This window comes from Rhinoraja longicauda, chromosome 34 (assembly GCF_053455715.1).
Source record: "Rhinoraja longicauda isolate Sanriku21f chromosome 34, sRhiLon1.1, whole genome shotgun sequence".
NCBI classification, from domain to species: Eukaryota; Metazoa; Chordata; class Chondrichthyes; order Rajiformes; family Arhynchobatidae; genus Rhinoraja; species Rhinoraja longicauda.
The window spans coordinates 14,983,298-15,007,126 of NC_135986.1; the positions used below are offsets into that span (position 1 = coordinate 14,983,298).

Sequence of the window (23,829 nt, forward strand, 5' to 3'; positions counted from 1 at the left end):
AGGTGCCCTACCTGATTGCATCCCCAACATATTCTATCAACTACCTGTCTGCCTACTGTCCTTCCTCTTCCCCTTGCTTGTGCTCCCCCTTGAGGGCCCACACATATTCTATCAACTACCTGTCTGCCTACTGGCCTTCCTCTTCCCCTTGCTTGTGCTCCCCCTTGAGGGCCCCAATCCTGTCGGGGCTGATTCCCTGATCTGTTTTGCCCCTGATAGGACATTTGAGGAGAAGCTCCCCCAAAGACATTTATTATTGGCATGGGATTCTCCTGCCTCTGCCTGGCTCTGTCATAGGACTCACTCTGCATCAGTGTATCGTTCACTTCTGCTGTTTCAGCCAGGTCTGCTGTTACTGCCAGCATTTTCTTTCCTTTTTCACGCTCTTTCTTTTTTAGTTCTTCTAGTTGCATTTGCATCAACTTTCTCTGCACCTCTTCTTGTTGGTTCTCCATTTTTTGTCTCTCCTTACATTTGTCGACTGCATGAACCAGGTGGTCCCTGAACTGGGAGTGGGATATGGTTGACAATTCCACTACCACCTCCAGTCTGGACTTAACTGGAGGAGACATGGCGTCCACTATAGCGGTCCGAAACAAAGCGGTCATCAACTCGTTACCGTCTATGTTTCAAGTCTCCACTTTTTCAGTTGATCCTCCAGATAAGCCGCTGGGTTCTCCGTGTCCCCCAGCGGGTCTCCTTTCAATGTCTTTAGGTTCACTTTGAGCGGGTAACAGTCTCTGAGGGCCTGCCATACCCTCTGCCTGACTCGATCAAATGGCGTGCCATCAATCATCGGGTTATTTGCTGCGTTTTTTATCCCAGCCATTTCACATAGTTCTGCTAACTTCGTGGTTCCTATTACCTTCACCAGTAGTGCCTTCAAATCTCCCATAGCCAATAATCGTCCTGTAGTCTCCTCCTCAAAGGCCCTAATCCATTTTCCTGCCCCGTTATATATGCTGGGCAAGGTGTTTTTCAGCCCTTCTAGGTCTCGGGTCGCCCAAGGAATATACTGGGTTTGTCCTCCCTTTTTCAAAAGTAACGGCATCATTCCATCCCTCAGCTCCTGTCTCTCGTTCACCATCTCTTGTTGTGGCTCCATCTGTATACTTTCCCACCTCATTCTTTCCTGGGCGTACCCCTGGCTTTCCTTTCTTTCTCTTTCTATAGTTTTTTCCAACTCCCTCATCTCCATCTCTAAGTGCTTCATGGATGCCTCTATTTCTCTTCTATGCTCCCTTGTTCTTTCCCCATCACTTTCCAATTCTGCTTCATTCTCACAGTTTTGCCCTGTTGATTAATGCCTGTTGATTAATGCCTGTTGATTACTCACCTGTGTTTCTGCGTTGCGGTCTCCCTCATACTCCTCATTTGCTGCCTGACGGATCTCACAAATCTTTCTGTCCCTGAGATCCCTGAGGACCTGCAACCTTTTAATGTCTCCTTCTAGTTCCTGTTCTTCTTGCCTTATCCTTTCCTTTTCTCGCTGCCCCCTTCTTTGTCTATATTCCTTTATGTCTTGCCCATTCCTCCAAACTTCGACCTCTCCCTCTATCTCCACTATCCCTTTCACCAATGGGCATTGCTTTATTCCGTCCTGGCTGGAATAGGGAGGGGGGATACCCAGGGTCCCTTAGGCTGGGGTACAGAGTTGATTTTTCCCCTGAAGCTCCTGACTTTCATGCTGTTTTTCGGGTTTTTCACTCTTGTTTGGGGTGGTATTCTTTTCCTGGTATGCTTTCCTCAGCCTTTCTCCTTCAACAATTTAAGCACGCCTAGTTCTTTTTCCTTTTTTGTTACTCGGATTTCTGATTTATCCTTAGGCTTATAGTTCTTAATCAGCACTTCCATTTCGTCACACATATTTATATCAAATGTGCCTTCCCTGGGCCATTTTGTGACTAATTTTCCCGTCCTTTTTTCCCATTTTTTAGAGTGTTTTTTAATATCCTCTTTGGATATGGGGAATTTCTTACTTAGTATTTCAACTGCAGTTATTTTATTCATTGTACTTGTCTTATTTTAGTGCACTTAGTCAGTTTAAATGCAGTCCTTGTTCTCACTCCGTTCCGTCTCTATAGTCACTATGCTACCTACTACGCTATTTCTATTTTCTACAGTTCTACTATATTCCTTTAATATTTTGCAATTTTTATTTTTTACAGTTCTACTATAATTCCTTTAATATTTTGCAATTTTTATTTTTTACAGTTCTACTATATTCCTTTAATATTTTGCAATTTTTTATTTTTTATGTTACAGGTATGTAGGTTAATTGGCTGGGTAAATGTAAAAAATGTCCCTAGTGGGTGTAGGTTAGTGTTAATGTACGGGGATCGCTGGGCGGCACGGACTTGGTGGGCCAAAAAGGCCTGTTTCCGGCTGTATATATATGATATGATATGATATGTTATCCAATTATTCCAATTTTTGACCCTGCACGTACAGACCCCTAGCCGACCAGAGTAATCCCCGGTTAACTAGAGCGGTATCCACAGGACGTTTTATCCTGCCTATCCAGACCCCTAGCTAACCAGAGTGATCCCCAGTTAACTAGAGCGGTATCCACAGGACGTTTTATCCTGCCTGTCCAGACCCCTAGCTAACCAGAGTAATCCCCGGTTAACTAGAGCGGTATCCACAGGACGTTTTATCCTGCCCGTCCAGAACCCGAGCTAACCAGAGTAATCCCCGATTAACTAGAGCGGTATCCACAGGACGCCTCATCTATTCAGTCCCCTATCCTCTTAGGGCGGCGGTATCCACGAGGTCCTCGTGACGTCACAAATCCACTTTCTTAACTTATCTATTTTCTACTTACCCCACTGCGCAGCCCTCTTGAGCAATCCTCCGGGTCTCTTTTTAGAATAGTTTAGACAGATTCTTTGGATCGGAGAGGCCCTTTAACCGCCTAGACGCTTCTGTGTCACCAGCGGCCCCCCGTTTCAACAGGTTATAAGTCCAAATGAAGCGGAAAACCGCCTACCTTTTAGCGGGTGGCCACCCTTGTCCTGTTGTTCCCGGGAGCCCCCGTGGGGCTAGGAAGCGCCCTTGGCTGGTCGTCCTTTATCGAACAGGCCTCTTTCCAATCCTGCCGACTACGCCAATTTTGTCGTGGTTACCGGTGTTCGAAATGAAGCAGATGACACGGAGAATTCTTCAAGAAGTTAGAAGCCTTTATTTGCAAACAACGGCTGGAACAATCAGGATGTCAACCATCTGACTGCCCACTTAGTGCCCGGGCAGCCTATTTTTATAGGATTATTCTAAACCTTATCTCCTTTGCATTACCTCATACCCACACTCCTTTCTTCAGTCCTTCATTTCTTTGTAGTACCTGTTTGTCCCGCCACCATTAAATCCCATTTAGTAATATATCCTTATCTCAATGCTCATATCCCTTCATATTTCGCCTCCCTTATTTCCTGCTAGTCCATCCCTCACATCCATCCATCACCCCAAGGCCTATGTTTTTCCTTATCTCTTCTCTTGCCACCATTAAATCCCATTCATTGATGAATGTCTGCATCTCTTCGGATTCTGCTACCCTTATCATCTAGGCTAAAGCAAGGGTACAAGCTAAAGCAAAGGAGTGTTATGTTACAGAGACGTGTCAAGGGTAAAGAATGTCTAGAGCGCCTTAATTAGTTACAGAAAGACGCCTAATGCCTAAGTAGTTACAAACCTTAAACAACAATGTGTAAAATAATACACTCCTGGTCCTTTACACCACCCGCCTCACCCGCAAAGCATTGAGCATTGTGGGTGACCCCTCCCACCCCTCCAACAGCCTCTTCACCCTCCTGCCTTCAGGGAGAAGGTTTCGCAGCCTGAGGTCAAGCACCACCCGACTAAAGAACAGTTTTTTCCACCAGGCTGTCAGGATGCTGAACTCTCTCCCCTCCCTTCCTCCTCTCTCCCCTGCCCCTATTGGACCTGGACTTTAACACCCCACACACATGCACATCCAGCACCAGACACTTTTTAAAAAAAAATTTAACGCATTTGAAGTGACTATATTTTATATTTTATGTTGATTGTTGTTTGCTGTGCCTTTTTAATTTTAACTTAGTTTTATGCACTTTGTTCCTCGGGATTGTGGGAAACGGTATTTCGATTTTCTGTCTGTGTAAACTGGCTGAGGATTGACAATAAAATTGACTTTGACTTTGACTTGACTAATACCGTAACAATGTCTAATGTATAAAATAATATCATGCATAAAATAATATCGTATTATCTCCCATAGTCCCTGAACTGAAGAACGGATACGCTGGCTGAGGACTCAGCCCAGAAGAGCTACAGGAGGATGATTACTGGGAGATGGTTCACTAGGATGTTCCCTGGATCAGAACATTCTAGTTACAAGAAGAGATTGGATAGAATGGGGTGTTTTCCCCAGGGTGGAGGAGTCTGAGGGGTGATCTGATCTGAGGTGCACAAAATCATCAGGAGATCCATATGGTAAACATAAGGTGGTGCGGGCACCCAAAGCAGATTAGAGGGGAGGAGGTTTAGAGTGAACTTGAGTGGTATCTACTTCACACACATAGTGGTTGGAATCTGGAAAGCACTGCTGAGGAGGTTGTTGATGCAGGTAAGCTTGCAACATTGTAGCATCCCAATACAAATTCAATCACCAAGCAGAGAAAGCTACGGCCCACCGGGGATAAATGGGACCCATTCCGTCTCTCCGGTGATGCTGCCTGCCCCGCTGAGTTACTCCAGTATTTTGTGTCTATCTTCGATTTAAACCAGCATCTGCAGTTCCTTCCTACATACGGAGGCTAATCTTTGTAGGAAAGAAACTGGAGATGCTGGTATAAATCGAAGGTAGACACAAAATGCTGGAATATCTCAACGGGTTAGGCAGCATCTTTGGAGAGAAGGAAAGCAGACCTCCCAACACTTGATTTTACCAATTCAGAATTTTGATGTCCAAAATTCAGCATTTTACACCAAAATTCATAATATGGCGCGTAATGCAACTTTTCAGCAAACAAATGGTATGCACGCCCAATGCGCGTACGCGATGCGCTACATTCATGTGTGGAAAACTACTATTATTTCCAACAGTCTGTAGTTCTTGTACTACATGTACAATGTCAGACCTGTCATGAGTATATTCAGTCTGAAGAAGGGTCTCGACCCGAAACGTCGCCCATTCCTTCTCTCCCGAGATGCTGCCTGACCTGCTGAGTTACTCCAGCATTTTGTGAATAAATACCTTCGATGAGTAAATTCTGCTATTTATAGAAAGATTATTGAACAGAAATATTTTTCACAACACAAAGAAAAAATTGATTTGTTTTGTTATCTCTGTTTTGCTACACAAACTGTATGACTAAGTTATGAAGAAAGAGTTTCATTTAAAACTGCACATACCTAATTTCATTGAACACATACTTGCTCCAGTGGTCTTCAACAGCATATCACAACAGTCCATGGTCCCCCCACCCCCCGCTACCCTCTCCACCACCCCCACTACCCTCCCCATCCACTCCCCCCCACTCCCACTGTACCCCGACTCCCCCCTACTCCCCCTTTCCCCAGCCTCCCGTCCAACCCCCCACTCCCGCCTCCGCCCTACTCACCCCCTTTCCCGCCCTGCCTACCCCATCTTTTCCCTCACCTTCACTACCCCTCCCCCGACCCCCACTCCCCCCTCCCCTGCACCCCATCCCCTCTCAACATCAACGGGCCTCGCGCTATGCAGCGAGGCAAGCGACGAGGCGAGGCCAACGGCATGTCAAGGCGAGGCCAGCGGCGAGGTGAGGCGAGGCCAGCGGCGAGAGGCGGGGCGGGGCGAGAGGCAGGACGAGCGGCGATGTATGGGTTTTGCGGAACAATGTGAGGTGAATTCACAGTGGCGGAAATGAAATAAGAAAGCGGAATCTTTCCACCAAATCCGGAAGGGTTGGGAGGTCTGGGAATGGGTGACATTTTTCTGGTTGAGTCCCTTCTTCAGACTGATTTCAGGAGAGCGGGTGGGACAAAGATAGAATGTGCCACTTTATGTTTCTTTTTTTTTTTCCTAATCAGATGTGCAGCACTTTGGTCAACGTGGGTTGTTTTTAAATGTGCTATACAAAAAAAATTGACTTGACTTGACTTGACTTGGTCAGGAAGACTAGTGGGAGAACTGGAAAGGGGGAGGGGATAAAGAGGGAAAGCAGGGACTATCAGAATTTAAAGAAGTCAATGTTCATCCTGCTGGGGTGTAAACTACTCATGTGAAATATGAGGTGCTGTTCCTTCAATTTGCGCTGGGCCTCACTCTGACAATGGAGGAGGCCCGGGATAGAAAGATCAGATTGAGAATGGGGATCTAGTCGTGCAGGTCCATCGTTCCTTGAAGTTGAAGTCGCAGGTAGATCAGGTGGTCAAAAAGCTTTTGGAACATAGGCCTTCATCAGCCAGAGTATTGAGTATAGAACGTAGACACAAAATGTTGGAGTAACTCAGGGGGTTTGGCAATATCTCGGGAGAGAAGGAACGGATGACGCTTTGGTCGAGACCCTTCTTCAGACTGTAGAATTTGGGAGGTCATGTTGCAGTTGTATAAGACGTGGGTGAGGCCGTATTTAGAGTATTGTGTTCAGTTCTGGGCACCGTGTTAGAGAAAAGATGTCAAGCTGGAAAGGGTGTAGAGAAGACTTACGAGCATCAGTCACCTGAAAGGAAGCATGCAGGTACAGCAGGCAGTGAAGAAAGCCAATGGAATGTTGGCCTTCATAACAAAAGGAGTTGAGTATAGAAGCAAAGAGGTCCTCCTGCAGTTGTACAGGGCCTTAGTGAGACCACACCTGGAGTACTGTGTGCAGGTTTGGTCTCCAAATTTGAGGAAGGACATTCTTGCTATTGAGGGGGTGCAGCATAGGTTCACGAAGTTAATTCCCCGAATGGCGGAACTGTCGTATGTTGAAAGACTGGAGCGACTGGACTTGTATACACTGGAATTTAGAAGGATGAAGGTCTTATTGAAACATATAAAATTATTAAGGCAGGAAACATGTTCCCAATGTTGGGGGAGTCCAGAATCAGGGGCCACAGTTTTAGAATAAGGGGTAAGCCATTTAGAATGGAGATGAGGAAAAACCTTTTCACTCAGAGTTGTAAATCTGTGGAATTCTCTGCCTCAGAAGGCAGTGGAGGCCAATTCTATGGATGCTTTCAAGAGAGAGTTAGATAGAGCTCTTAATGATAGCGGAGTCAGTGGGTATGGGGAGAGGGCAAGAACGGGGTACTGATTGTGCATGATCACATTGAATGGCGGTGTTGGCTCGAAGGGCTGAATGGCCTACTCCTGCAGCTTTTGTCTATTATCGCATACAACAAATAATGCTCCTACATTTTCGCCATTTCCAACGGGATCTTAACACTAGTCACATCTTCCCATCTCCACCCCTTTCCACCTTCCGCAGAAACCGTTCTCTCCGCAACTCCCTGGTTAACTCATCTCTTCCCACCCAAACCACCCCCTCCCCAGGTACCTTCCCTGCAACCACAGGAGATGCGACACCTGTCCCAAAACCTCCTTCCTCGACTATGTCCAGGGATCCCAAAAGTCCTTTCAGGTTAGGTAGAAGATCAATTGCACCTCTTCCAAATTCATCTACTGTATCCGTTGTTCAAGATGCGGACTCATATACATCGGCGAGACCAAATGCAGACTGTGCGATCGTTTCGCTGAACACCTTTGCTCCGTCCACCTGAACCTACCCGATCTCTCGGTTGCTAAACACTTTAATTCTCCTTCCCTTTCCGACACTGACCTTTCTGTCCTAGGTCCTCTCCATTGTCAGAGAGAGGCCAAACACAAATTGGAGGAATAGCATCTCATATTTCGCTTGAGCAGCTTACAGCCCAGAGGTATATTGATTTCGCTAATTCCAACTAACCCCGGCATTCCCTCTCTCTCTATCCCTCCCTCACCCAAGCCGCACCAGCTTCTCGTTTTCACCCAACAAACAGCTAACAATGGCCTGTTTCCTTTATCATTGTTACTTTTTTGCATATCTTTCATCCATTGTTCTTTATGTTTCTACATCATACTCTAGATCTCTCATTTCCCTTTTTCCCAACTGAAGGGTCTCGATCCGAAAGTCACCCATTCATTCTCTCCAGAGACGCTGACGGTCCCGTTGAGTTACTCCAGTTTTTTGTGACACTGAGGCCTCCAATTTGTGAAACCAAAGAATGTGAGCAAATAAAGGGGGCCACAGATAGAGGAGAACAAAGATTTCAGAGGGTCACAGGAGTGGAGGAGGTGACAGACTGAGTGAGGGTGTGAGGACCAAGGAGGGATTGGTACACTAGGATGAGAATGCTCAAACTGAGGCAGGGAGTAAGACACTAACACACTCACTGTTCACTGCCCGGCAGGCAGGAAGAGAAGACCCCGATGTCCACAGTGGAGGAGCAGTCAGGCCCACAAGACTCCACCAGTCAGGCCCCAGATCCACACGGGAATGGCAGAGAGCAAGGACCAGCTCGTCTGATACAATCGCCGCTTTCTCCATCTCTCCAAACCAGTCTGCAAACCACAAGAGCATCCGTGAGATCACCTCTCATTCTTCTCAACTCCAGCAAGTACAGACCGACCCCACTTCAGTCCAGTCCTTTACCTCAGGCTCCACCCCCGGGCCCAGGCCCCTCCCCCTCCGTGGGCCTCGCCGCCGCTCCGCGCCGCGGACCGGTCGGTTGCCAGGGGAACGACGTCAGTGACGCCAAACGGTGTCTGTGGCGTCATCGCGCAAATGGCTCGCCGACGTTTTCCCGCATCATGTGACCAGGGCCGCAACCCGGGGGGAGGGGAAGAGTGAGCTGTCAATCAGAGGAGCCGCTGCGGGCAGTCACTTTTCCCAGGAGGGAAACTGATCTGCCAACAGTCATAAAACACAAGGTACATGATATTTGATATTGAGTTGACAGAAACTGAATTATTTTAATAATTGTAAAAATAATTAAATTCAATTTATCAATTTAAAGTACTTTATTGGCATGATAAGATACATCATTATATTGCTAAAGTATAGAACATAGCATACATATTTAAAATGCATGAATATAAAAACAAGTATACGATGCATGGGTCGATATGCCCCTGTACATATATATATATATATATATATATATATATTTATTCACGCAATACATTTATAGTCTTTTATCGATTGCTACTGGTTCTTGCAGTTGTAAACAGTACAGCAAGGTAGCACATTTAGCAGGTCGATATTAATTTCCTTAGAGTCAATTTATGTATGAGTGTATGTGTACATGTTGGTCATTCACTGTCCCTCAGGTTGTGGCATGCTGTTACGTATTGTGCGCCAAGATGTGCCGTATTTCCTTCGCCAAGGATTATTCTTAGTTTTGATATATCGTCTAGTTCTTTAAAATCTGGGGTCGCCAGACTGAGTTTTTCCAAATATATTTTTCTTATTTTATCGATTTTTTTACATTTTAAGAGAAAATGCACCTCTGTTTCAAACACATCTGTCAAGCAGTGACCGCATATTCTATTTTCTCTTGGTTGCCAAGATCTCTTCTGTCTTCCTTTTTCAACTGCCAAATGATGGTCACTTAACCTGTACTTGGTGAGGGTCTGTCTCTGCTTTATGTCTCTAACAGTTGAGAGATAGTCTGCCAATTTATAATCTCTTTTGAGGGCACGGTAACACTCTAGTCTGCTTTGGCTTTTAGTTACTTTATCCCAATGTTCCAAATAGATTTCTTTGCATTGTTTAATAATTTGGTTCACTCTAACTGGTGATTGGAAAGCAGTGTTGATCTGAGACTGGTCAAGGTTTAACTGAGTTGGGGTAGTTAGTCTCAGTACCAACTGACACAGGGAGCTCTTTTCTGGGTTCCCCTCTTGGATTTGGAGGGCTTTGAACTGGAGGGTGTCTGGGGGACTAGATTTAAGGTGATTCCAAAAAATTAGTGCTCGTCTAAATAAAAAATAATACTGTCGTCGGTAGGGATGCCAACTATCTCACTCCGAAATGCGGGACAAGATGACGTCCAGAGTGTTTGGAGCTAAAATGTCGGAAACCTAGATTGTCTGGACCTAAACTGTCCGGACCTACAAAGTCGGGGCCTGCAGCGTCCAGGCTTACATCACCGTCCCCCCCCCCCCCCCTCCCCATCCGGACAAACCAATTTAATACGGGACAAACCAATTTAGCCCAAAGTACGTGATGTCCCAGCTAATAAGGGACAGTTGGCAACCATACTGCCAACAGTCATAAAACACTAGATACATGAAACATGAAATTAAAGTGACGAGTGGAAAGGGTTGGGGATGTGCAAAGATTTGAGGGTGGGGGCAGGGTAGTCAGTCTACCCCACGACAGAAAGGGGAGGAGTTGCACAGTTTGATAACCTCAGGGAAGAGGGATATCCTGTGGTGGTCTGTACTGCATCATGGTGGAACTGTTACATAATGTGTCATTGAGTAGCATCCTCCCCTCCAAGACCACCTCATATGAATCCGCTTCCACTCCCAGGACGGAGCCAGATGAGTTTGTGAATTCTGATGGTGTCTGTGGCCTTTGCCCTGCTGCTCCAGCACACAACAGCGAAGGAGGTGGCACTGACTACAACTGTTTGGTACAACCTCAGGTATTTCAACCCACACCACTGAACAAAGTCTTTGACTACACCTCTGCATTCAGCTTCTCTCCCATCAATGATGCAGCCCACAATTGCAGAGTCATCCAAAAACTTCTGCAGGTGGCAGGAGTCTAAGTTATATCTGAAGTCCAGTAGATGTTGAACAGGAAGGGAGAGAGTACCGTCCCCTGTGGGGCCCCCGTGTTGCTCACTACCATGTCCGAGACACAGTTCTGTTGCCTGACATTATCATATCATATATATACAGCCGGAAACAGGCCTTTTCGGCCCACCAAGTCCGTGCCGCCCAGCGATCCCCGTACATTAACACTATCCTACACCCACTAGGGACAATTTTTTACATTTACCCAGCCAATTAACCTACAAACCTGTACGTCTTTGGAGTGTGGGAGGAAACCGAAGATCTCGGAGAAAACCCACGCAGGTCACGGGGAGAACGTACAAACTCCTTACAGTACAGCACCCGTAGTCAGGATCGAACCTGAGTCTCCGGCGCTGCATTCGCTGTAAAGCAGCAACTCTACCGCTGCGCTACCGTGCCGCCCAAATGATGACATTGTGGTCGTCCAGTCAGGTAGTTGGTGATCCAGGACACCAATGGTGCATCCACCCGCATCTTCGTCAGTTTGCTGCCTAGCAATGCAGGCCGGATGGTGTTAAGTACTGGAGAAGTTAAAAAAGATGACTCTCACAGCGCTTCCCGGTTTCCGAAGACAAATGTGTAACTGGTGTCAAATGTGCAACTGGCGAAGTGAAATAGAAACTATTTTCTCAAGACAGAAACTTGAACAAAATAAATTGTTTCCAAAGCAGAAGCAATGAAAAAGATCAGAGATAATTTAATGAAAGAGATAAAGAGCAAAGTAAGAGGTGAGAGATGCAGCCAGTCAGAATCATGTAAAGAGTACGCATTTCTGATGAGATAAAATAAAATGGAAATTTATTGAGAAAGTGAGCGGTGATTCTGTGCAAAGTGAGTCTGAGGGGCAATGGTGGTAAATTGTTGACAGCAGAGTGAGTGGGAATCACTGGCAGGTAAGGAAGGCGAAAATTAGACGGGGCCTGAGGGTTGTATTACACTCAGAACGTGGTTCCAAAGTAGGACATGGTGCCTGAGAATGTAGTGGATGCAAGAACACTCACACAAGTGAACAAGTATCTGGAACAGCACTTGAAGCGTTGCAGTGTAGAAGGTTATGGAGCAAGTGCTGATAAACTGGACTGGTACAGGGGGGCTCTTGTTCGTCAGTATGGAGGGCCACATGGGCTTTTTCTGTACTGCACAATCCCATAAGTCTGTCAGAGTCACTCCAGAGGATACAATGAACCTCGCAGAAATGGCTGTAAATCAGGAACTGGAAGTAAGGGGAATCCCTGAAAAATTGCAATCAAAATTGTTATCTAGACAGCGGGGTGCTGAAGGTTTTCCTGGAGAATGTCATCAGGGACGCAGTCACCGACACCGAGCACGCCAAGCGCAAGACGGTCACTGCCATGGAAATGGCGGCGCTGCCATAGCAGCTGCGGCTTACCTGCGGTCCATTTGTCTTTGTGTTTTTGTTGTTTTTTTGTCTTAATTGTAGTTGTGATGTGGTGTTTTTGTGTTTGTGTACTATGTGTGTATGTGGGGGGGGGGGGAACTGTAAAATTGTAAATAGGTGTCCCTTCCGAACGGAGACCCGACCTTTGTTTTCTGGGTGTTGTCTCTGTTCCTGCTGCGGCCTACCATCGGCCCAACTCCTGGAGCTGGCGGCCTCCAGGGCTCTGGTTCGCTGAGCCCGCGGACCAGACTTACCATCACCGGAGCCGGCCGTTCTCGGAGGCTGCGGGAGCGGCTGCGACTCGCCTTAGGCTCGGGCCGCGTGGATGCCTACATCGGGAGCTCCGGCAGCGGCAGCGTGTTCGCCCGCTGGGGCTTGGGTCGCGGACATTTCACCGTCCGTCGCGGACATTTCACCGTCCGGCGCGGCCCAAGACAGGCCGCGGGATATTTCGCTGCTGGGCGGGGGCTTCAATGTCGGGAGCCACGACCGCCCCGACGTGCAGCAACAGCGGCAGCAGCAGCGTGTTCGCCCGCCCGGATCGGACTTATCATCAGCGGAGCCGGCCGTCTTCGGAGGCTGCGGGAGCGGCTGGGACTCGCCTTGGGCTCAGTCCGCTGCGGACCGTCCGGCGCGGCCTGCAACCACAACAACCTGACCGCGGGAGAAGACGGCAGGAGAAGGGAAAGAAATTGTGGCCTTCCATCACAGTGAGGAGAGGACTGGAGGAGACTCACTGTGATAGATGTTTCTTTGATGGATGTTTCTTTTTTTGTGTGTTTTGGGGGTTGTGTAATTTTAATGCCTATTTAATGCTTTTATTGTTGGACTGTGGGTGACTGAATTTCGTCCAATATTGGATGACAAATAAAGCTATCTTCAATCTTGAATCTTGGATGTGGTGTACGCTCTGAAACGCCAGGGCCGCACTCTCTACGGGTTCGGCGGCTAAACAACTACCCCTTTATTCGAACACAAAACAAAGACTCTTCTAAGAGCCGCCCACAGCCTCACAGAGAGAGAGCAGTGACTCGGGAGTGAGAGTAGATGCAGATTGTAATGTGCTTTATGAAACGAGTTATTCGACCACTGAACACAAGAGTGTTTGGCTTGATCACAGCGGTCATTAGAAATGCAAATAACATCGGCAGCCGACAGTAAAAGATCACACACAAGGCGATGTCAGTTTCCCTTTAACCTTTATACCTCATGATTACTGCAGCAACAGGAGGGTCGACTCGAAACCGTTCTCTGGGTAACCGTCGCTTATTTCCAGTCACGAGCAGAGCAGAGCTGAATTCCGTCTGCACCGGGATCCGGTCTGGAAATCCGACAGAAACTGAATTTATTCAGAAATATCAATAAAATACCGTCCTCGGTTCCCGACTGCTGTGAAATTGCAACCAATGATACTGCAGTCCGTGCTCTCTGGTTGGCTGAGCTTCCCCCACCCCACCCGCCGGTCACAAATTTCTATCCCCCCCCCGACATCAGACCTTCTGAAACCGCCACCTGATGCTGACAGAACTGCAGCCACTCGCAGGCATGGGACACCGTGAGTGACATCTGTGCTCCAGCCATTCAGAGGCTGTGGGCCGGCGCTTCACCAACGCTTTAAAAGCCGGTCCCAGAGCCAGCTCCGTCATTTCAGTGCCTGTGTTTCACGCTGTGCTCCGACTGTTGAAAGAGAATGGCCCGGACCAAGCAGACAGCGCGCAAATCGACCGGAGGGAAAGCTCCTCGCAAACAGCTGGCGACCAAAGCAGCGCGGAAGAGCGCTCCAGCCACGGGCGGAGTGAAGAAGCCTCATCGCTACAGGCCCGGCACCGTGGCTCTGAGGGAAATCCGGCGCTACCAGAAATCCACGGAGCTGCTCATCCGCAAACTGCCCTTCCAGCGCCTGGTGCGGGAGATCGCTCAGGACTTCAAGACAGACCTGCGCTTCCAGAGCTCGGCCGTCATGGCCCTGCAGGAGGCCAGCGAGGCTTACCTGGTGGGGCTCTTTGAGGACACCAACCTGTGCGCCATCCACGCCAAGCGAGTCACCATCATGCCCAAAGACATCCAGCTGGCCCGCCGCATCCGCGGGGAACGCGCCTGAACCCCACCTCCACCAAGGACAACAAACGGCTCTTTTAAGAGCCACTAACCCGGCAGAAGAAAGTGCTGCGCCTTTGTCTTAATGTAATCCCCACTCTGACAATAGAGGAGACTTAGGACAGAAAGGTCATCATGGCAACAGGAAAGAGTATGGATTTGTTTAGCAACCAGGTGGACAGCAAAGGTGTTCAGCGACACAATCACCCAGTCCAATGTAATGGAGATAGACTTCGGGGATAGGTCCAGAGTAAACCTGGAACATGGATTGTTCGACGTCCCCTACAAAGAGGCAGGCATGGCTGGGGCCCATGCGGGTGCCCATAACTATGCATTTGCCTTGGAGGAAGTGGGAAGAGTCAAAGGAGAAGTTGTTAAGGGTGAGGACCAGCTCCGTTAGGCAGAGGGTATTAGATGTTTCTGCAGTTCAGGAAGAAATGGAGGGCTTTAAGGCCTTTCTTGTGGGGGATGGAGATATAGAGTGACTGAACATCCATAGTGAAGTTGAGGGAGTGGGGGCTAGGAAATTGGAAGTCATTAAAGAGAAGAAGGGCGTGTGAGATATCTTGGACATTGGTCAGGAGAGATTGGACCTGGGAGGATAGGATGGAGTCGAGATATGTGGAAAATATTTCAGTGGGACAGGAGCAGGCAGAAACAATGTGTCTGCCAGGGCAGTTGTGATGATAGATTTTGGGGAGAAGGTAAAACCAGGCTGAGAGGGGGTGGGGAAACAATGAGGTTGGAGACTGTGGAAGGCAGACAGCCAGAAGTGATAAAATTAGAAATGGTCTGTGAAATTATGACCTGGTGTGTGGGATCATGGTCCAGGGATGGGTAGGAAGAGGGGTCCTAGAGCTGGCACTTAATATGTTGTTTTCTAGAATAGATAATGGGATGCCTGCTTTCAAAACAACAGACTGCAGTCACTAAAAGTCAGTCACTTCACAATTAAAACAACAACAGCAACAAACACAAACATCTTGTTCACGTTAATCCACTCTGAAGGGATAGATCACCAAGAAAAGTGTATGAAGATAGAAACAAACTAACGAGGAAGGAGAGGATGAAGTTTCCGTTTCAATGGAATGGGTAAGAATGCAGAGCAATACAATAGACAATAGTTGGCAATGTCAAGTCAAGTCAATTTTATTTATATGGCACATTTAAAAACAACCCACGTTGACCAAAGTGCTGTACATCTGATTAGGTACTAAGGAAAAAAATGAAACATACAGTAGCACACAAACATAACAGCACATACAAAACAGTTCACAGCGCCTCCTCAATGGGCCTCAAACGCTAGGGAGTAGAAATAGGTTTTGAGCCTGGACTTAAAGGACTCGATGGAGGGGGCAGTTCTGATGGGGAGAGGGATGCTGTTCCACAGTCTAGGAGCTGCAACCGCAAATGTACTGTCAGGGCACAGACCTTTACATCAGCAGGCATTGTATTCTCAGGGTGTAGACCCATAACATACACTCATTCTCGTTGCTCCCCCTGTGTTTAGCAACATGCTCTCTCGTTGCTCCCCCTCTGTGTTTAGCAACATACACAGCACTGCATGTCAGGGCCACAGAGATTGGGTTAACATATGATGAGCTTTTGATGGCTCTGGTCCTGTACTTGCTGGAGTAGAGAAGGATGAGGGGGACCTCAATGAAACTTACAGAATAGTGAAGATATTGACGAGCAAGTTTGCAGATGATGCAGAAGTGGGTGGATTTGCAGATTGTGAAGATGATTGTCAAAAATTGCAGCAGGATCTTGATCGTTTGGCCAGATGGGCTGAAGAATGGCTGATAGAGTTTAATACAGATAAATGTGAGGTGTTGTATTTTGGGAAGTCTAACATGAGCAGGACCCACTGTGATTGGTAGGGCACTGGGTAGTGTTGTAGAACAGAGGGATCTAGTCATGCAGGTGCATGGTTTCTTGAAGGTGGAGTTGCAGGTGGATCGGGTGGTCAAAAAAGGCTTTTTGCACATTGGCCTTCATCAGCCAGAGTATTGAGTATAGAAGTTGGGAGGTCATGTTGCAGTTTTATAAGTCATTGGTGAGGCCAGATTTAGATTATTGTGTTCAGTTCTGGGCACCGTGTTATAGGAAAGATGTTGTCAAGCTGGAAAGGGTGTAGAGAAGATTTACGTGGATGTTGCCAGGACTAGAGGTTCTGAGCTATAGGCAGAGGTTGAGTAGGCTGGTACTCTATTCCTTGGAGCGCAGGAGCATGAGGGATGATCTTATAGAGGTGTAGGAAAATAACTGCAAATGCTGGTACAAATCGAAGGTATCACAAAGTGCTGGAGTAACTCAGCAGGTCAGGCAGCATCCAGGAGAGAGGGAATGGGTGACGTTTCGGGTCAAGACCCTTCTTCAGACTGGTGTGTAAGACTTATAGAGGTGTGCAAGATCATGAGACGAATAGATCGGGTCTCTTGCTCAGAGTAGATGAATCACGGTCCAGAGGACATAGGTTTAAGATGAAGGGGAAAAGATTTAATAGGAATCTGAAGGGTAACTTTTTCACCCAAGGGTGGTAGATGTATGAAACAAGCTGCCAGAGGAGGTAGTTGAGGCAGGGACTATCCCAACATTTAAGATACAGTTAGACAGGTACATGGATAGGACAGATTTGGAGGGATATGGACCAAATGTGGGCCGGTGGTTCGTGTAGCTGGGACATATTGGCCGGTGTGGGAAAGTTGGGCCGAAGGGCACTGTTTCCACACTGTATCACTCGATGACTATGAAAGGCCTGTATAGAGTGGATGTGGAGAGGATGGTTGCACTCGTGGGAAAGTCTAGGACTAGAAGCCACAACTTTAGAAAAAAAGGCTTTTAAAAAGGAGATGAGGAGGAATTTCTTTAGACAGGGTGCAGTGAATCTGCGGAATTCATTGACACAAAAGGCTGCAGAAGCCGTCAATTATTATTTTTAAAGCAAAAATTGACAGATTCTTGAACAGCACCGATGTCAGGGGTTATGGGAATAAGGTAGGAGAATGGGGTTGAGAGGGAAAGAAAGATCAGCCACGATTGAATGGTGGAGTAGCCTTGATTGGCCAAATGGTCTAATTCTGTTCCGATAATTTATGAACTTATGACTACATGCAACACAGGACAGTAATTAGTGACACAAACCCCAACAACCCAGCACTGCCTGTGGGGCCACAGATTCCCAGCACCAACTGCACTGCTGGACAGATAATGACAGTAACACAACACTGTGAAGTCACAGCCCAGTACAGACCATACCAAGCCCAGTGGGAACAGAGAGCTTTGCACCAACCACAGCAACACTGGAAGGACACAGACTCGTACAAACCAGCTCTGGACTGCAGAGACTGCCCAGTACAGTTCCAGCACTGACAGCAGGGCGATGGACAAGGAAAAAATAACCACAGTCCTGCAGGGACACAGACTGGTGCAACCTCAGCACGGGAGGGGGAGGTGAATCTCTGGAACTTTGACACAAATGGGTTGTGGAGACTGGATCACTGGAGATATTTGAAGAGAGGGGGGGATACATTGTTGTGGAAGTTCAGTACTAACGTAATGTGGAATTCATTGAGTCATAGGGCGAAACAGCACGGAAACAAGCCTGTCACCCCAGCTTGCTCATGTACGTTATTCCCACTTGCCAATATTTAACCCAGATCCCTCAAAATGTTTCTTACCCATGTACCTGTCCGAAAGTCTTTCAAATGTTATAGTTTCTGCCTCATCTACCTCCTCCAGCAGCTCTTTCCAAAGACGCACCATCCTCTTGTGAAAAAGTTACTTCTCAGATTCCTATTCTTTCCCTTCTCACTTGAAAGCTATGACCTCTGATTCTTGATTCCTCTGCTCTGGGTGAAAGAATGAGCACAGAAGAGGAGTTGAGGCCTGGGACACATCAGCCATGATCACAGTGAAGGATGGCAGGCCAGATGGCCAACTCCCACTCCTTGCTTTTGTGGTAATGAACGGACACAGGCCTTTACAACACAGTGCGCCACATTGTGATGACACAGACCTTTACTTTAGTTTAGTTTTGTTTATTGTCACATGTAAAGAGGTACATTGAAAAGCTTTTGTTGCATGTTAAGTGTTGCATGTTGCAACGTGGAGCATTGCACTGTGATGACACAGGCTTTTACAACACAGAGCGTCACACTGTGAGGACATAGGCGTTTACAACACGGGGCATTGCACTGTGAGGGCACAGGCCCTTAAAACACAAACCATTGCACTAGAGGACACAGGGCTTTGCAGATCTCAGCAAAGTGTAGATATAAATGGCATCATCAGACAACTATAAACTGAGGACAAAGGCTGATGCGATTAAGATCACCTAAGTGTGAAAGGATAAGGAGTGAGACTTTTGAAGTGCAGGAGATAGTCCATAGATAGTCTGAGTTTGATGGGGGAGTGCTGGACCTAATCCTAAGGAATGAAGTTGGGCAAGCAGATGCAGTCCTGGGAACCGTGAATTTTGAGGGATATTGAGGGATTGATTAAAACAAGAGTTAAGTGTCAAAAGTGTTTTATTGTCATATGTCCCAGATAGAACAATGAAATTCTTAAGTGCTGCAGCACAACACAATATGTAAACATAGTACACCGTAAATAATATAATAAACGAGAGAGAAAAGAAAGAAAAAAAATAATAATAAACGGAAGTGCATGGTAGATTCAAGAGGATTAGCGACTGGGGAGATCCTTTAAGGTTACATAGAGGGTGGGGTTCTGTAGCATGAATTTAGGAGAGCAAACTGTCTTGAAATATTAGTGGCAGCTCAGCTTAGGGAAAACCTCACAGAGCCCGAGATATTTTGAAAACAAGAGGGTTGTCAAAGAGTGAAGCTGTGAGGTACCAAAGTGGCAACCAATGCGGAGGGGCAAAGGGTTTGGGCAAAGTAATAGATTAATGGTTAATTTCATGTCATGGGAGCAGAATTAGGCCATTCAGCCCACCAAGTCTGTTCAGCGATTCAATCATTGCTGATCCATCTTTCTCTCTCAAATCTCTTCTCCTGCCTGGGCAGGAGGCACTAAAGCCTGAGGTTTCAACCACCAGGTTCAGGAACAGTTGCTTTCATACAACTCTCAGGTTCTTGAACAAATCTACACAATCCTAATCGTACCTCGAGAATGGAACACTATGGCACAACTCTTGCAATGTTATAGACTTTTGTTGTTGTACTTTGTTTTGGTTTTGCAGTCATCTTTCTTTAAGAATTTTATTTATTTTAATGTACAATTTATATGTATTTTGTTTTGTGCATTTATCTAAGCCTACATGTATTTGATGCTGCTTTAAGCAAGATTTTTTTATTGTTCCAACAGCTGATTGTACTCGTGCATGTGACAATAAACTCAAATTGAACTCTATTACGCATGTCCTGCACTGGTTCAACTTCTTGTCTTATGTGGATTTATCTCCGTTATCTTATCTGAGTTAAACTTCATCTGCTATTCCCTTGGCTGCTTTCCCAGTTGATATATATTCAGTTGTAAACTTGTAAGATAACCTTATTCATCACCGATCCCTGCACAGACCACTGTAGTCGCAACAGAGATAGACAGCCCCTAGTCCTTAAATTTCACCCCATCAGCCAAACCTGACCCAAAGGTAGGAAAAGGGGAAGTACAAAAAGATCTGTGTGTCCTTGTTCATCAGTCACTGAAAGTAAGCATGCAGGTACAGCAGGCAGCGAAGAAAGCTAATGGCATGTCGGCTTTCATGACGAGTTGAGTATAGAAGCAAAGAGGTCCTTCTGCAGTTGTACAGGGCCCTAGTGATACCACACCTGGAGTACTGTGTGCAGTTTTGGTCTCCAAATTTGCGGAAGGACATTCCGGCTATTCAGGGAGTGCAGCATAGGTTCACTAGATTAATTCTCGGAATGGCGGGACTGTCGTATGTTGAAAGACTGGAGTGACTGGGCTTGTATACACTGGAATTTCGAAGGATGAGAGGGGATCTTATTGAAACATATAAAATTATTAAGGGATTGGACACGCTCGAGGCAGGAAACATGTTCCCAATGTTGGGGAAGTCCAGAACCAGCGGCCACAGTTTAAGAATAAGGGGTAGGCCATTTAGAATGGAGATGAGGAAAAACCTTTTCACTCAGAGAATTGTAAATCGGTGTAATTCTCTGCCTCAGAAGGCAGTGGAGGCCAATTCTCTGGATGCTTTCAAGAGAGTTAGATAGAGCTCTTAATTATATCGGAGTCAGGGGGTATGGGGAGAGGGCAGGAACGGGGTACTGATGGTGGATGATCAGCTATGATCACATTGAATGGAAGTGTTGGCTCGAAGGGCCGAATGGCCTACTCCTGCAGCTATTGTCTATTATCGCATACAATACATAATGTTCCGACATAATGCTCCATTTCCAACGGGATCCTAACACTAGTCACATCTTCCCATCTCCACCCCTTTCCGCCTTCCACAGAAACCGTTCTCTCCGAAACATCCTGGTTAACTCATCTCTTCCCACCCAAACCACCCAAACCACCCCCTCCCCAGGTACCTTCCCTGCAACCACAGGAGATGCAACCTGTCCCAAAACCTCCTTCCATGACTCTGTCCAGGGATCCCGAAAGTCTTTTCAGGTTAGGCAGAAGATCAATTGCACCACCTCCAAACTCATCTACTGTATCCGTTGTTCAAGATGCGGACTCGTATACATCGGTGAGACCAAATGCAGACTGTGCGATCGTTTCGCTGAACACCTTTGCTCAGTCCACCTGGACCTACCTGATCTCCCGGTTGCTAAACAATTTAATTCTCCTTCCCATTCCGACACTGACCTTTCTGTCCCCTCCATTGTCAGAGTGAGGCCAAACACAAATTGCAGGAACAGCATCTCATATTTCACTTGACCAGAAGTATATTGATTTCTCTAATTTCAACTCTCCCTCTCTCTATCCCTCCCTCACCCAAGTCGCACCAGCTTCTTCTTTTCACCCAACAAACAGCTAACAATGGCCTGTTTCCTTTATCATTGTTACTTTTTGCATATCTTTCATCCATTGTTCTTTATGTTTCTACATCAAACTCTAGATCTCTCATTTCCTTTTTCCCAAATCAAAGGTCTCCACACGAAGGTTACCCATTCGTTCTCTCCAGAGACGCTGACGGTCCCGTTGAATTACTCCAGCTGTTTGTGACACTGAGGCCTCCAATTTGTGAAGCCAAAGAATGTGAGCAAGAAAAGGGGGCCACAGATAGAGGAGAACAAAGATTTCAGAGGGTCACAGGAGTGGAGGAGGTGACAGACTGAGTGAGGGTGTGAGGACCAAGGAGGGATTGGTACACGAGGATGAGAATGCTCAAACTGAGGCAGGGAGTAAGACACTAACACACTCACTGTTCACTGCCCGGCAGGCAGGAAGAGAAGACCCCGATGTCCACAGTGGAGGAGCAGTCAGGCCCACAAGACTCCACCAGTCAGGCCCCAGATCCACACGGGAATGGCAGAGAGCAAGGACCAGCTCGTCTGATACAATCGCCGCCTTCTCCATCTCTCCAAACCAGTCTGCAAACCACAAGAGCATCCGTGAGATCACCTCTCATTCTTCTCAACTCCAGCAAGTACAGACCGACCCCACTTCAGTCCAGTCCTTTACCTCAGGCTCCACCCCCGGGCCCAGGCCCCTCCCCCTCCGTGGGCCTCGCCGCCGACCGGCGGGTTGCCGAGGGAACGACGTCAGTGACGGTACGTGGCCTCTATGACGTCATCGCGCAAAAGACTCGCCGAAGTTGTCTCGCATCACGCGACAGGGGCGGCCGCAGCCCGGGGGGAGGGGCAGAGTGAGCTGTCTATCAGAGGAGCCGCTGCGGGCAGTCACTTTTCGCAGGAGCGAAACTGATCTGCCAACAGTCATAAAACACAAGGTACATGATATTTGATATTGAGTTGACAGAAACTGAATATATTAATAATTTGTAAAAATAATACTGTTGTCGGTAGGGGTGCCAACTATCTCTCTCCCAAATGCGGGACAAGATGACGTCCAGAGTGTTTGGAGCTAAAATGTCGGAAAACTCGATTGTCTGGACCTCAACTGTCCGGATAAAACAACGTCGGGGCCTGCAGCGTCCAGGCTTACATCACCCCCACCCCCAAACCCCACCACCCCGGGACTAATACGGAACAAACCAATTTAGCCCAAAATACGGGATGTCCCGGCTAATACGGGACAGTTGGCAACCCTACTGCCAACAGTCACAAAACACTAGATACATGAAACATGAAATTAAAGTGACGAGTGGAAAGGGTTGGGGATGTGCATAGATTTGAAGGTGGGGGGAATGGAGTCAGTCTACCCCACCACAGAAAGGGGAGGAGTTGCACAGTTTGATAGCCACAGGCAAGAGGGCTATCCTGTGGTGGTCTGTACTGCATCATGGTGGAACCAATCTGTTACATAGTGTGTCATTGAGTAGCATCCTCCCCTCCAAGACCACCTCCTATGAATCCACTTCCGCTCCCAGGGCGGAGACAGATGAGTTTGTGAATTCTGATGGTGTCCGCGGCCTTTGCCCTGCTGCTCCAGCACACAACAGCGAAGAAGCTGGCACTGGCTAAAACCGTTTGGTACAACATCAGTTATTTCAACCCACACCACTCAACAAAGTCTTTGACCACACCTCTGCATTCAGCTTCCCTCCCCTCACTGATGCAGCCCACAATTGCAGAGTCATCCAAAAACTTCTGCAGGTGGCAGGAGTCTGAGCTATATCTGAAGTCCGAGGTGTAGATGTTGAACAGGAAGGGAGAGAGTACCGTCCCCTGTGGGGCCCCCGTGTTGCTCACTACCATGTCCGAGACACAGTTCTGTTGCCTGACATTGTGGTCGTCCAGTCAGGTAATTAGTGATGCAGGACACCAATGGTGCATGCACCCGCATCTTCGTCAGTTTGCTGCCTAGCAATGCAGGCCGGATGGTGTCAAGCACTGGAGAAGTTAAAAAAGATGACTCTCACAGTGCTCCCGTCTTCCGGAGACATTTTGGTGTCAAATGTGCAACTGGGGAAGCGAAATAGAAACTGTTTTCTCAAGACAGAAACGTGAACAAAATAAATCGTTTCCAAGGCAGAAGCAATGAAAAAGATTAGAGAAAAATTAATGAAAGAGATAAAGAGCAAAGTAAGAGGCGAGAGATGCAGCCAGTCAGAATCGTGTAAAGTGTAAGCATTTCTGGTGAGATCAAATAAAATGGAAATTTATTGAGAAAGTCAGCGGTGATTCTGTGCAAAGTGAGTCTGAGGGGTAATGGTGGTAAATTGTTGACAGCAGAGTGAGTGAGAAATATTACCAGGTAAGGAAGGCAAGAATTAGACGGGGCCTGAGTGTTGTATTACACTCAGACCGTGCATGCAAAGTGGGACATGGTGCCTGAGAATGTAGTGGATGCAAGAACACTCACACAAGTGAACAAGTATCTGGAAGAGCACTTGAAGCGTTGCAGTGTACAAGGTTATGGAGCAAGTGCTGATATACTGGACTGGTACAGGGGGGCTCTTATTCGTCAGTATGGAGGGCCACATGGG

The 23,829-nt window shown here is 47.2% G+C and overlaps 2 protein-coding genes across 2 annotated transcripts in view; one reads left to right on the forward strand and one right to left on the reverse strand.

The window, feature by feature from the left end:
• Nucleotides 1-21,923, reverse strand: part of LOC144609591 (uncharacterized) — a 36,646-nt gene extending 14,723 nt beyond the window's left edge. The window contains exons 1-2 of the mRNA XM_078428095.1: nucleotides 21,644-21,923; nucleotides 8,372-8,539 (exon numbers count right to left, since the gene is read on the reverse strand). Of these exons, the coding sequence (XP_078284221.1) occupies nucleotides 8,372-8,539; nucleotides 21,644-21,830 (355 nt within the window). The 5' untranslated portion in view covers nucleotides 21,831-21,923. The remainder of the gene's footprint in view (nucleotides 1-8,371; nucleotides 8,540-21,643) is intronic.
• LOC144609191 (histone H3) lies at nucleotides 13,873-14,283 on the forward strand. The gene has a single exon (XM_078427611.1). It carries the CDS (start codon nucleotides 13,873-13,875, stop codon nucleotides 14,281-14,283), a length of 411 nt encoding a protein of 136 aa, XP_078283737.1.
• Nucleotides 21,924-23,829: the final 1,906 nt, after the last annotated feature.